Source organism: Halichoerus grypus, chromosome 8, assembly GCF_964656455.1.
Source record: "Halichoerus grypus chromosome 8, mHalGry1.hap1.1, whole genome shotgun sequence".
NCBI lineage: Eukaryota > Metazoa > Chordata > Mammalia > Carnivora > Phocidae > Halichoerus > Halichoerus grypus.
Genome location: NC_135719.1, coordinates 67471246 through 67485961, shown reverse-complemented (window position 1 = coordinate 67485961; position 14716 = coordinate 67471246). Strand labels below are relative to the sequence as shown.

Here is a 14716-nt window from a genome sequence, read left to right as displayed (position 1 = left end):
CATATTGGCACATGAAAGGACTTGTGAAGTCCTATAGTAGAAATAAAACAACAAACTACCTTTAACTTTGTTTAACCCTGTATTTCCTAGGCATATTTGACCCCAAGAACCCTTTTCTGTGGAACATCTATGAACATCTTGTAAAACTAGTGCCCCTTAGAACATCTTTGGAAATAGATGGTGTGGTGGAAAAAGAATGGGCATTGGAATTAGAGAAACTTATTTTAAAATTGCCACTCTTTAACTATGTTACCTTGGTCCAGTTCTTTAAATTGAGCCTCTTAACCTGTGAGAGAAGATAATTATACTTAAGTATGGGACAGGGGTGATTTGAAGATTTCAATTCATTCAGTTCAATATTTGCCATGTCCCAGCCATTGTACTAGGCCCTGGAGATTCAAGGATGATTAACACATGGTCCCTGCCCTCAAGGAGCTTGCTTTTTTACAAGAGGGAGAGAGATCCATAAATAGGTATAATAAATTTTTATAAGTGCATTGATAGAGGTATGGGGCAGTGGGGTGTTCAAAGAATGGAATGGTTCTGTATTCTTGGTGGCATGTAACAATAGTCTTTATAGAAAAGCTGAATCTTGAAAGGTGGTAAAGGGCATTTCAGGTAGAATGAGCAGCACGAGCAAAGGCATTGTGTGTTTGAGAAACAAATTAGTTTATTACAGATGGAGCATTGGATGTGAGGAGCGCATAGGATGGGTTAAGATAGAGTTATAAAGTTGGCAAATTAAAGCTAACATGGTAAGATAATTGAATTTTAATTTTATCCTTAGTGGAGGATGATTGAAAGGTTTTGAATTGGTGGGTAGTATGAACAGATTTGTGTTTTCTAAAAAGCTCTTTGGCAGTAGTGTGTTGGCTACATTCTAAAAAGGTTGGATGTGGGGAAAACAATTAGACTTATAGTCCATGTGAGACTTCATGCAACCTTAATGGTGACACTAGAGAAAAAAAGGGTCAGAGATATAGAATGGAGATGAAAGATTGGAGATGAAAGAGACAAGAGATTAAGAGGACACAAGGTTATTTTTTCAAGAGCAAGAAGTCATGTTTCAGGAGATAGATAATTGAATTTAATTTGGGCCATGCTGAGTTTGAGATGCCATGAAACAACCAAATAAAATGTCTGGTAGCCATTTGTCCTTCTGGTGTGGTTGTAGAGCTTAGAAATATGGGTTTAAGCAATAGTCTATTGTATTATCAGCTTATAGGTATTAGTTAAAACTAGTGGAGTAAATGGTGTATATGGTTCAGTGACCTAAGATCTTGGGGGAATAAATGTTTGGACAGAAGTTGATGTTTCATAGTTACAACTTTTTCTTTGAGGGAGGTGATGGTGCCATGTGCTGAGATTCCTGGTGGCAGGGATTGAAGAGAACAGTGAAGGTTTAGAATGTTTGCTTTTGGGTATAATTAAAAGAAACACACACACACCAGTAAGTTACATTGATTCAAGAGGGATTTCTGTGATGGATGACAGTGGAAAGACAAGGGAACAAGGACCCTGAAGCTGCTGGCTTGAGAGTGGTTTAAGTGATATACTGTGAAATCTAGGTGAGAAGGGTGGGGAAGGAGCCGTTGAGGGATTGTTTAGAATGAAAGAGACTGACTTTTATCAAACATGAAGATCACATGTAATAGGAATATGAGATAGATAGATAATTAAAAGATTAGGAGGTTATGGTAGGGGATTGATATACTTGAACTTTAGTTTTCAGAGATAAACCTTTTCTTAGTGTGAATGTCCAGGTTATGATCATGGTAGTTGCTTAAGAAAGCAGTATGAATGAAGAAGGAGCTAAAGAGGGCAAAACCTTTGAGGATTAGTCTTAGGATGAGTCATTGACATCACCTGTAGAGGGTGTTTAATAGACCTTTAAATTGGTAGCTAGGTGTTAAATTCCTCTGCTTGAGAGAGGATGCTGGCAGCAGTTGGTAGATGTCAGCGGTGGGGATAAGTGAAGAATTATATAGCTAGGTGACATCAGTCTCAAAGGAACAGGCATTTTTTTTGCAAATTCAGTGGAAAACCATTGATCTGGTAGCAGCAATGGAGATAAATGAATTCTGATACAGTTAGTATGTTGAATGTGGAAGAATAAAGAGCTTTGTGGGAAAGATGTCAGGAAAAGATGTTTTTTGGAAAGGGGTTAGTTACATTTAAAGCTATGACAGAGCAGAAACATTCTGTGAGAAAGTTGAGAGTATGGGAGGTTGATTTTGTTGTTGAAAATGACATTTGGAGGATTCCATAAAGAAATAGAGTTGGGTTTATCTCATAGTGGAAGAAGAATTGGGCAATAGGGTCATCTAGGTGGTGGCTGAGTATGATTAGGAAACTAACTTCAGTCTTTGTTACTGAGGTGGAATCTTGTTAGGAAATTGTTCTTGTGCCTCTGAATAAAAATGTTATGATTAGGGGAACAGTTAGCTCATTCTTGCATAACTACCTCTGGTTTAAAAATTACAACTGCCTACAGTGGCTAGGATGCTTAGTACTGGAAGGATCAGGAGCTGTTCAATGGAAATAAATAATGGAAATGATAATGGAAAAAATATATATATAATGCCTAGCTCATAGTAGGCATTTAATAAATGATATTTGCTTTATAGAAAAGAAGTTCTATAGTCAACAATACTGTATTGTATACTTCAAAGTTGCAAAGAGACTAGATAGATTTTCTCACCATAGAAAAATGGTAATGATGTGGCAGGATAGAGGTGTTAGCCTAATGCTAGGTTGGTAATCATAATGCAATATATAAATGTATTAAATCAACACATACACCTGAAACTTATACAAGGTTATATTGTCAGTTATGTATCAAAAATTTTTTAAAATTCTAAATTATGACTGTGGTTTCACTATAAATAGGTGTTTCTAAACTATTTGAACACTTAAGAAAATTTTGTTCACCAATATCACTCTAGCTTATAATAGTCTTTATTACTGATTATTTGAAATGTCTAGAAAAGACTCACTAAACAGTGGTATCCTCAGCTCTGTTTCTGTTGCATTTAGTTTTTCCAAGTATTTATGAGTTTTTCATTATTTAATTTCACTTTTATTAAAATATATTTCACAGGGGCGCCTGGGTGGCTCAGTCGTTAAGCATCTGCCTTCGGCTCAGGTCATGATCTTGGGGTCCTGGGATCGAGCCCTGCCTCGGGCTCCCTGCTCAGCGGGAAGCCTGCTTCTCCCTCTCCCCCTACTTGTGTTCCCTCTCTTGCTGTCTCTCTCTCTGTCAAATAAATGAATAAAATCTTAAAAAAAAATAAAAATATATTTCACATACAACATTATGTAAATTTAAGGGTAAACAGGTTGATTTGATACATTTATATATTGTAATATGATTGCCATGTAACAGTAATTAGCACCTCTATCACATTACATAATTATCTTTTCATTTTAGTGGTTAGAACAATTAAGTTCTATTCTTTTAGCAAGTTTGATGATTAAAATACAATATTTGTCTATATTCACTCTATGGTGCATTACGGTGCATTAGGTCTCTAGGGCTTATGTTTGCTTGCTATAAGTTTGTACCCTTAAAAACATCTATGCCTCTCCCCCCACCCCCTTTTGAGTTTTTAAATGATGGTTGTGAGCATACTGAATCTTGATTATAGGAACATCAGGATCCGATTCCCCAGGACAGGCTGTGGAAGCTGAAGAGATAGTAAAACAACTTGATATGGAACAGGTGGATGAGATCACTACCAGTACTACTACGTCAACGAATGGAGCAGCTTACTCAAATCAAGCAGTTCAAGTGAGGCCATCGATAAATAATGGTTTAGAAGAAGCAGAAGAAACAGTTAATCGTGATATCCCACCCCTTACAGGTGAAGAAAATTCCTTTTCTTAATGCATCTTCATGAATAATGTATAAAAATGCAGGATTTCTTTTTTTCTTTAATAGAACAAATGCGTAAGTTTTTCTTTCTTGAACATAAAACAATTAAAATTGGAAATAAAACTTTCTCCCCCAAATCTGGTCATTTTGAAATTGAATCTTTTAAAAGGCTATTTTGACGGAGCATTAGTCATCTTACAGTTTATTTGTACTAATCTGACTACTTAGAAATTTAACACAAATAGGGGCGCCTGGGTGGCTCAGTTGGTTAAGCAACTGCCTTCGGTTCAGGTCATGATCCTGGAGTCCCAGGATCCAGTCCCGCATCGGGCTCCCTGCTCATCAGGGAGTCTGCTTCTCCCTCTGACCCTCCTCCCTCTCATGCTCTCTATCATTCTCTCTCTCTCTCAATAAATAAATAAAAATCTTTAAAAAAATAAGAAATTTAACACAAATAGCAAAACATATGCTCATGTTTATGAACACACTTAATTATAATTGCACTAGTATCAGACCCTTTGGTCTGAAGTTCCCACCTAAAGGCAGCCTTATACCTTCAGATTTGTTGCATATATAGATGACATCCCCCCAAAAGAAGCTTCTTTTCCCTGATCTTTCCCTGCATCCAAACTTTGCAGCCTAATTCTGGATCCTTATAAAGGCCTACCGTAATTGTTGGGTCCCTGAGCCAGTTGTCATGGAAATGTAGAACATATGAGATCAGAATTTATTACCTCTGAGGGTTGTGGTATACAGATGTATAAAGCTAAAAGATGAAACTGTTCCATCATGCTTAAAAGCAGAAATAAAATTGAGGATGGTCATCTTTTCCCAGAGGGACAAGATCTTGGGCTTTTATTTTAGATTTGTCTTTTTTTTTTTTTTTTAAATGTTTTATCTATTTATTCATGAGAGTCAGAGAGACAGAGAGGCAGAGGCAGAGAGAGAAGCAGGCTCCCCGCCTAGCAGGGAGCCCGATGCGGGACTCGATCCCAGGACCCTGGGATCCTGACCTGAGCCGAAGGCAGACGCCCAACCATCTGAGCCACCCAGGCACCCGTAGATTTGTCTTTTTATTTCCTATAATGCCATGCATTTGAGAGACCCTAGCACATATGTATTGGTTCAGAAATGTAGTCTGGCATAAGTAAGTAGAATGATGTTCTTCCCTTGAATATAAGGGGAAACTTGAAAAAATATAATCAAAACGGCAGAAAACATTTAAAGAAAAAATGCTACAATTATGAAACTTCTATATAGGGCAACCCAGTAATACCAATATGAAGAGAAAAGCGACATAACAGAAAGATTTATTTTAAATTGGTCAAATAAAAGATTAACTTCTGTAGTGTTAAACGTAAGATCTATAATGTTAAATTATAATGTTATATTTTTTTAAAGATTTTACTAATTTATTTGATAGAACACAAGCAGGGGTAGTAGCTGGCAGAGGGAGAAGCAGACTCCCTACTGAGCAGGGAACCCAATGCGGGACTCGATCCCAGGACCCTGGGATCATGACCTGAGCTGAAGGCAGAAGCTTAACCGACTGAGCCACGCAGGCGCCCTGTAATGTTATATTTTAAGAATAATACTGAATCTGTCAAATCAACATGGATTATGTACATAGTTCATTCTTGGGCAGATAAGATTTGCAAAGGAATCTACTCTTCACCTGTCATTTTATGCTCATTCCTTGCCAGTGTTTGGGCGTATAGACTAAGTCCAGGGCTTTGGACCTCCTGTTTGATGTTTGTTCTGTATTTTTGTGCTGCTGTATAATCCTGTGTATTTATTTTTTTTCTGACAACTGTGAAGATGGAGAAGGGATTTCTATAGCATTAGTGGTTTCTGGGGGGTGGGGAGTAAAGTTTACTCCAGTTGTCTCATTCATTCATTTATTTCCTTAACTTTTATTGAACACCTATTTTCTGTGATGGACGTTATTTATAAAGATGAATAAGATAAATGCTCCTTGACCCTGAAGAGTACATTATCTAATTGATGAGCCAGGTAATCACAAAAATTACTGTACAGTGTGGTGAGTGCTATTAGAAATAAATGTGCAGAATGATGAGGTGGCACATTGCATTCACTCTGGATCATGAGAGGATAGAAGTAAAATTTTTGCTGATCTTAAAAGATGAGTATGAGTGACAAAGGTTATTACTTTTCCTTAACTTCAAGAACCTAGCCAAAGAGAACAAGAAGGAAGGAGGATGGCTCTGTCATTTACTTAGCTTTGTGACTTTAGACAACTTACTTAAGCTCTCTGAGATGACTCTCTGACCTTTAAAAGGGAAATAATTCAGGGTTATGAAAGCTAAATGGGATGAAATAAGAAAAATGCTTAGCATGAAGGCACTCAAATACTGCTTCCTTTCCCCCTTTCTCTGAAGTTAATAGGAATTTGAAACAAGTGGTTAGAAGATATATTTTTCCATTACCCCTTGTGCTAATGAACTGTTATTGGCATGAAATTACAGATGGACAAAAATTATGTTTTACCTCTGTCGTCATTCACTTAACATACATACTGTGTTACAAGGTAATACATACACAAAGAATTATTACATGATAGGGGCGCCTGGGTGGCTTAGTCGGTTAAGTGTCCGACTCTTGGTTTAGGCTCAGGTCATGATCTCAGGGTCATGAGATGGAGCCCCATGTCAGGCTCTACGCTCATTGCAGAGTCTGCTTGAGATTCTCTCCCTTTTCTTCTCCCTCCCTCTTTGCCTCTTTCCCCACTCATGCATGCACTCAGTCTCTGTCTCTCTAAAATAAATAAAATCATTTTAAAAAGAATTAATACATGGTAATAGCAAAAAATATTTGTTTTTTTTCCTTTGACTATTATCCACCAATATTCCATTGCTATAGACAGATTATAGCAGTTTTAGTGAGTTCCACTGTCTTAGTCCTTTTGGGCTGCAATAACAAATTACCACAGACTAGGTGGCATATACACAGCAGAAATTTATTTCTCATGGTTTAGGAGGTTGGGAAATCCAAGATCAAAGCACCAAGCAGATTCATTACCTGGTGAGAGCCTGCTTTCTGGTTCATAAACAGTTATTTTCTCATGTACCCTTCCATGGCAGAAGCTATGTGCACTGTCTGGAGGCTCTTTTATAAGGGCACTAATCCCATTCATGAGGGCTCCACCCTCATGACCTAATGACCTCATGACATCCTAAAGTCTCCACCTCTAAATACCATTTTGTGGGGACACAAACATTCAGTCTCTGGCATCCATCTTGAACTTTTAGCTCTGAGACATTACCTCTAACTTAGAATTTTACCTTTTGTCCTTTCCTTGAATTTAAGTTGTAATTATTGTCTTAGAAAATTCCCAGCATAATTTTTTTTTTTTAAGTTTTTTGTTTATTTAAGTAATCTCTGCACCCAACATGGGGCTTGAACTCCTGACCCTGAGATCCAGAGTCACATGCTCTTCCGACTAAGCCAGCCAGGCTCCCCTCTCAGCATTATTTCTAATGCTCTATCATTTGATAGAATTTTAGCTTAAATGTAGGATGGACCATTTGTCATGGAATAGAGAATTACTTCATGATTATTTTTAGGTTGCTTGTAAATTAGAAGTAAAATAAGGCCTCTTCTAAAGCAATGGTTTCTATATAAAGCAGCATTTTTTAACTTTTTAAAAGATTTTAGACAGCCTCGAGATTCCTGTAAAAATGTACATACAACATTTTTTCATAAGTCTTCAGGGGGTTTCATGAACCTCTTAAAGAGTGTTCATAGATCTCAGGTTAAAAACTACCTCTCGGTCTAAGGTCAGCACAGATATATATTGACTGCTTGTATATGTATGTACAAGGTACTTTGCAAAGTGTCACTGCTTACAAGAGCCCCGTGAAATTTTTATGTTTATACATATAACACCATGCAGTTAGAAATTGAAATTTCATGGAGTGCATGATTCTGGTAATAAGTAGTGAATTTTCTCTTTGCTGTGAGGGATTTTAATTCTGCCAGCCATGATCTGGCTTGCTATTTTATCTATAATGGCAGTTTTTTTCCTTTGGATCTGGAGTTAGATCTGTGTATTAATAAATTTGCTATGCAATACTGTTTGTAAGTTGTTTCTGTCATTTCTTGAACCTAAAATACACAGGGCTTCAGGAAAATCTTATATAAAAACGGTAAAAATGTATACTTCATAGTGAGTAAAAGTAACATTTTGTTTTTCATTTTATTAAATAGCACCAGTAACTCCAGATAGTGGTTATTCATCAACTCACGCAGAGGCTACCTATGAAGAAGACTGGGAAGTATTTGACCCGTGAGTTTTTTGTTTTTTTGTTTTCCTTTCCCTCTTGGAGCAGAATGAAAGACATGTGTGGAGGGGTGGCTGAATGGTATATTGGAAAGAACATGTAACTTGTAGGTTACTGAAATATTTTATATTTTCAGTTTTATTTACATTTCATAGGTTTGGTTTACTAGATTAAAAGTGTATTATTAAAGATTTAGATATGAGCTGAATTTAGTAATATGTCTTATATTTATAAAATGTAGAAATGTTGAGATTTTCTTAAAATTTGATTTGTAGGTATTATTTCATCAAACATGTTCCACCACTGACAGAAGAACAACTAAATAGGAAACCTGCTCTTCCATTGAAAACAAGAAGCACACCAGAATTCTCCCTAGTTTTAGACCTGGTAAGTATATTGTATGTACAGGTAGAGAAAATAAAGGAGTTAAATTTCTTTTTTAAAAACTCTAGCTCAAAATACCTGAGAGGATAAAAGTGAACGTAAATAGTCTTACACATTTACTAAACATATCTTAGATGTTCTGAAATGTTTTTATTTGAAGCATAGTCCAATGCCAAGGTCCTCAGTTTGATTGGTATCAGGTACTCTTTGAAAATAAATTAGGCTTTCATTTTTGTATTTAAATTAGTTCTTTCCCCCATATTTCTGAGATCCTTGCAAATTTTTTTTTTAATTTCCTGATAAATTCTGTTTCATTTCATGCTTAGATTTTGCCTTTTGGGGGGGCGGTGTCAGGATTATATTTCCTTGAAGAACCAAATATTATTTGGGTCCCAATGAATTAACCTTATGCAAGATTATAGCCCTTTTCCTTTTCTTATTTTTGTGCAGTATCTAATACCAATAACTTTATTAATAGACTCCCAAAAACATGATCTCTTAATGCTAATAAAACCTTTAATATGCTCTCTTGGTGTGTTAAAAATTTATGTTTTAGGGTACCAGAAGTGCTTTGAGAACTGAACACCTACCTATTATATAATATTGGGAAGCATTTTATTATTTAGCCTTTGTTACTCGTATCCTGTAATTGGAAATGTGGTTTATTTCTCATAAAATTTTTTTCTTGAGGAAAAGTTTATTATTTTAAATCTTAACTAGCATGTATAGTTCTTTTTTGAGAGTTCAGCACCTTAGCCTTTGTCTAGCCAGAGAGATGTAAGAGAGGTCTCCAGAGGTCCTAAGTATTAGGTATTTATTAGAGGATAAATAGCAAGAGAAAAATTTTGAAACTGATCATGAGTAGTGTAGATTTGATGTGCAAGTTAGTGGAGAAACTGAAAAAAGAGATTTTGCTAGATTTTTGTGTTAGGAGTTGATGTGGTCATGATAGCAAGCTTGACCATATAATTTTTAATCCAATGTGGAGGTAAACAGAAAAGATAGGATTTGGCTGAGCATAAACGAGTAATTTTATAGAAATAAATGAAGAATGATCAAAATTTAGATAGTCTATAGATGAAGAAGTAGTAGAATTAGTTATGATTCAGTTGAAGGAAAGAGGATACCTTTTTTTAGATGCTAAGACAATACCTTGAAATGTGTAGACTGATATGCTATTAAAAGAAAATGAGGCATATCTAGAGTATTTTTTGCTCTTTGCCTCCCCAGAGTTAACTTTAGGTTAAAAGAAACACTCCAGCTAATAAGATGTGGAATCACAAGGTATGAACATTTGTGTTTCATTTTAATTCATTGTAAATGCATTGGAAAATTTTGGGGTTAGTCATAGGCAGCTTTTTTTAAAAAAATGTTTTATCACTTACTACAAATAGAACTGTTTTTTAATCATTCAGTATTTAAGAAATATAAATATTTGCACATATCTTAGATGGAATGATCCTCACCTTCTTATCCTCTTAATAAAAAACAGGGTTTGGTAATCAAAAATGACAAGTCTTCATTGACTGCTAATTTAGTTAAATGTTTTTGTCTGAAACATATTCAACAGATACTAAGGCATCCATTTTACAAAATAAAAAACTTTATAAAACTTTAAAGGATAAGGAGCTATGTGAATAGAATATATGTATTTTTAAAAATAATTAGATTCTAAACTTCCATTTGCTAATTGTTAAATAAAAGGAGCTTATATTTATTTTACTTATCAGAAAGTTGGCAACTGCAGAACTCAGAACACTGGTTCTCAGACTTGAGCATGCATCGGGATCACCTAAAGGGCTTATTAAAATATAGATTGCTGAGCTCCTTTTTTCTTCATCCCCTTTGGAGTTTTTGAATTATCACAAGTGGAGCTGGAGGATTCACATTTCTAACTAGTTAAAATTTTGCATTTCTAACTAGTTATTTATTTGCATTTCTAACCCAGATGATGCTGATGCTACTTTTTGGTCCAGGAACCATACCTGAGAACCAGTGGCTTAGAAAATTCTATTCCACATTGCCATGCCACACACAGGAATGTATGATAAATGTAAAATTCCACATATGAATGAGTGTTTTCATAAATGTTTCTGGTGGTCATGGGTACATAAAATTATCATTTGAAATTTCTTTTAATATCTTGGTTCATTCGGTGTGTGCTTTTTATTTTAAGGATGAAACACTAGTACACTGTAGTCTAAATGAGCTAGAAGATGCAGCACTTACTTTTCCAGTCCTTTTCCAAGATGTCATTTATCAGGTAATTAAAAACAATTTTTAACTTGATTTTTAGCCTGTTAGATAATGTTCTGAACCAAGAAATCTTTTGTAATTTTATTTGTGTGTGTAAAGTTTAATGTGTTTTTTCCTAATGGATTTCATCAATATATTACTGATTTATTAACCCAAAGTAGCATCATGCTAAATAATTACATAAAACATTAAATGTTACCCAAAAATGTCAACTTTTTTAACCCAGTGATCTCTGCTAGTTTCATAATCTGTTTGCCAGCAGGTGGAGGCAGGAGCACTGACATTATAGATCCCCAAGAAGAACTTGCCAGGTTAACACCTGGTGTTTTGCTTTTTGTGTGTTTTTTTTTTCCCCCAAAAATCCAGTTAGTATAAAGAAAACTCATTCCTTGTTGGTCATTTTTATTTCCTTTTGTAGTAATATGGCCTGTAGATTGCAGTTTGGTATATCTACTTTATATTAATCACAGAAGTCCAGGACACTTCCGGTTATTGCTTTAAAAATCTGGGTAAAAGCATTTCTCCCTCATCTGTGTTGATGGACAAGTAACCATGCAAAATGCAAAGATCATTTACATTTCACTGTAAATTATGTGTGTTGGCCATAGTTTTTTCTTATGTTTGAGATTTTCCTATCATAAAATTTCAATTAATTTATATGAATACACTTTGAAAATTGCAAAGTGCTTTTCTGTGTTGGTGGTGGTTACTTAATTAGCATTACCTTCATACATAGCAGTTGTTGAAGGGTTGGGAAAGGGTCAAAAAGTTTGTTCTTTGTCAAGAGGAAGCCAACCCAAGGATTAAATAAAGCCACAGAACATTTACTGTGTGAATGATGGAAAGGTGTTCATGGTTGTTTGTGCTCTTAATAGGCAGTTAGAATATGGTATAGTTTTCTTGGCACATGATAGTTACTGTCTTTTGGGAATCAAAAAATTTCACAGTTAAAGAGAAGTTTGTGGTTCAGGATCTGCTTTACCTACTTTATGAGTCGTAAGAGAATTTATTTTAGCAATTCTTGTTAGTTCTGGTTTAACCTAGATAGGCATTGTAGGCATGCTAATATTTGAATACTATATTCATTTCCCTTCTATGGAGGCTTATTTTAGTTCTGGCTTTTGATTAGAGAATGAGCAAAATATACATAAAAATAAAAGATTGTAAGATTTTTGTATTTCTTTTTAACTGGATATTATTTGGCTTAAGGTAATCTCTTTTCTTAATAAGACCTTTTTTGCCAAATGGGTTGTTCTTTTTTAGTTCACATCAAGGACAGGAGTCTTGTGGCAAATATAAATAGTATAGCAATATCTTAGTTCTCTCTTTTTAGCTTGATAACCTTGGTTTTTGTTCAAAATTGCATTCAGGATTTGAATTTGGAAAGTTGTTTGAAAAATATTAAATAATTATTTTGGAATGACTTTTTAAGCTTTCAGATTTGAAATTTGTTTCTTGCAGATAGTTTTGGTTTATGTCATTTTTAATAGTTAAGAAACTTGGAAAGTAGATGAGTTTGATTCTTCCCTTTCATGAGCATTTCTTTTTATTGTGACCATAAAATTGAATTTTTTCTTGCTGCTTCCACCATTTCTGCCTTAATTCTCTTCTTTCTTTCTTTTTTTTTTTTTTATAAAGTTCTTATTATTTTTATGTGGATCTGGATAGTTGTCTTATTTTGAATAAAAGTCTTGTAGCGGTGCATACAACTAATACTTATAAAAACCATATATGTACTGCAACTACCTCTGGAATTCAAAGAACTCTTTTTCTTATATATTCTGAGTTATACTTTCTGAAACTGAAAAATAAATGATCTAGCCTAAATTAGGAGCAGTGAGCAGGAAGTTTGAATCTTATAAGTTACAGAGACGATTGCATTTTATTATTATGATTTATTAGTTACTACATCATGTACAGAGTTTAGTCCCCCTTCAGTAAATTTTTGAGGATGTCCATAGTTAATATTGAGTATAATCCCTTGGATTTCTGGTTTTGGCATAGCCATTCTGTCTGCTTTTTTAAAAAGAACTTTGAAGAAATCTTGGGTTAGGGTTCCCCTAGTTTTCAGACCAGCAAGCTCCCTTTAAACAGGGAATGATGTCTTTTAAACTTTCAGTGGTGTTGTCTCCATCTACTGGCAAAGAAGAAATATACACAAGGGTCTGAGATGATCTAAGAGATTTTGGAGAAACCACATTATTAGGTAAGATGTAACTTACATATTTAACCACTGCAATATAATGTGGCCCACTTAAAGGTAGAAACCTGTAAAATACTGTATATACTCTTAAAAAATAATTTATTGAGGTGAAATTCACAACATAAAATAAACCATTTTTAAGTGAACCATTCCATGGCATTTATCTGTATACTCTTGAATCTGTCAGTTCCATAGCATTTACATAGCATAGTGTATACTCTTAAAAATAAACTGGTAATATTAAGGTAGGATCAGATTCTTCATCTGAATCAACACCAAGTGTCCTCTTGGGACTTATTTTACTTTTAGTTTCTTTTTGTGGTAAGTTTGTTATGGTTGACCTATATTTAATTTTCATTCTACTTGTTATTTTTGTTTCTTTCAAACAATTTAAAGTGTAAATTGTTTCACGTATGTTTTAATAATCATCTATATTAGGGGTTGGCAAACATTTTCCTGAAAAGGGCCAGTTTTTATTATTTTAGGTTCTGCAGTCTCTGTTCCAAATACTTTTTCTGCCATTGTAGCATGAAAGTAGTCATAGACAGTAAGTACATAATCAAATAAGCGTGGCTGTGTCCCAGTAAAACTTTATTTACAAAAATAAGTGACAGTTTGTATTTGACCCACAAGCCATAGTTTGCTGACCCTTGGTGTGATAATTATGAGAGTATATACAGTAAATTTACATACTCAAATTCTAAGTGGAAGTAAGTAATAAAATGTTCATCAAAACTCTTATTAATATATAGAGAAATTTAAAACTGGATCCACTATAACCTGGTTGTGGGCTTTCTTAGTTTTTTCAGATGAAAGTTTAAGGGAAATTTAAGATGACCACTACTCACATTTAAAGATTGCCTGACTAATGGTATATACTCTCCTTTTGATTGATAAGTAGGACTCAACTCACTTAATGCAGGTGTCAGAATTTTTGAGCAGGTCGATTATTCAAGCCTCAATTTAGTACATTGAGTGTATTTGAATTCCATTTCTCTGGGGGATAAAAAACCCTAAAAGACACAATCAAATTAAAATTTGATACATGTTACTACTGACACTATATGGATAGACAGATTGTAGTTTCTGTAGTTGGAGAGAAAAAGTCATTAACTGAGTTTTTAAAGTGAGGGTATGGCACTCACAAAGGCAAAAGTAATGGATTTTTGTTTGAATGGGTCTTTTTTTCCCTTTAAATTGGTTGTTTTTCCATATTATTTTATAGTTAGTTATTGGGAAAGCGTATTTATTCATAGAATGGTGCAAATGCATTTGATATCTGAAAAAACAAGTGCATGATCAGTTCCAATGCACATATTTAATCTTTATATTTCGCTTATATTGACACATTGTCAGGAAATCCATCTCGTGGTGTTACTCAGTTAAGAGGTCTCCACTGTATTTAGTTTCTGTTCCTGCAGATCCACCAATTCAAGACTCTAGGTCATCTCACTCCCTCTTCCATCCAGAAGATGACTTCTATCCACAAGCAGGACTGAATCAAAAGACAGATTTTTCACTTAGCTCTTGAGCTGAACCACCTCCTCAATGACCTTCCTCTATCTCCATCAAGAACTGGAGCTCAGTTTTTTGAAGATGTAATAGAGCTACTCAGCCCAAACGTGGCTAATTGAAGACAAAAAGAAGATGCCTCATATGTTTCACCACAGTACAGCCAAACGTAACTGTGCTGTCCAA

General features: G+C 34.7%; 1 protein-coding gene and 1 long non-coding RNA gene across 4 annotated transcripts in view; one reads left to right on the top strand and one right to left on the bottom strand.

The window, feature by feature from the left end:
* LOC118543292 (uncharacterized) overlaps nucleotides 1–14716 on the bottom strand; it is a 73367-nt gene that overhangs the window by 32879 nt on the left and 25772 nt on the right. The window lies entirely within an intron of this gene.
* Nucleotides 1–14716, top strand: part of CTDSPL2 (CTD small phosphatase like 2) — a 79978-nt gene that overhangs the window by 48485 nt on the left and 16777 nt on the right. For all 3 annotated transcript variants that reach the window (XM_036104169.2, XM_036104168.2, XM_036104167.2), the window contains exons 5-8: nucleotides 3648–3863; nucleotides 8102–8180; nucleotides 8451–8562; nucleotides 10736–10822. In XM_036104169.2, the coding sequence (XP_035960062.1) occupies nucleotides 3648–3863; nucleotides 8102–8180; nucleotides 8451–8562; nucleotides 10736–10822 (494 nt within the window). The remainder of the gene's footprint in view (nucleotides 1–3647; nucleotides 3864–8101; nucleotides 8181–8450; nucleotides 8563–10735; nucleotides 10823–14716) is intronic.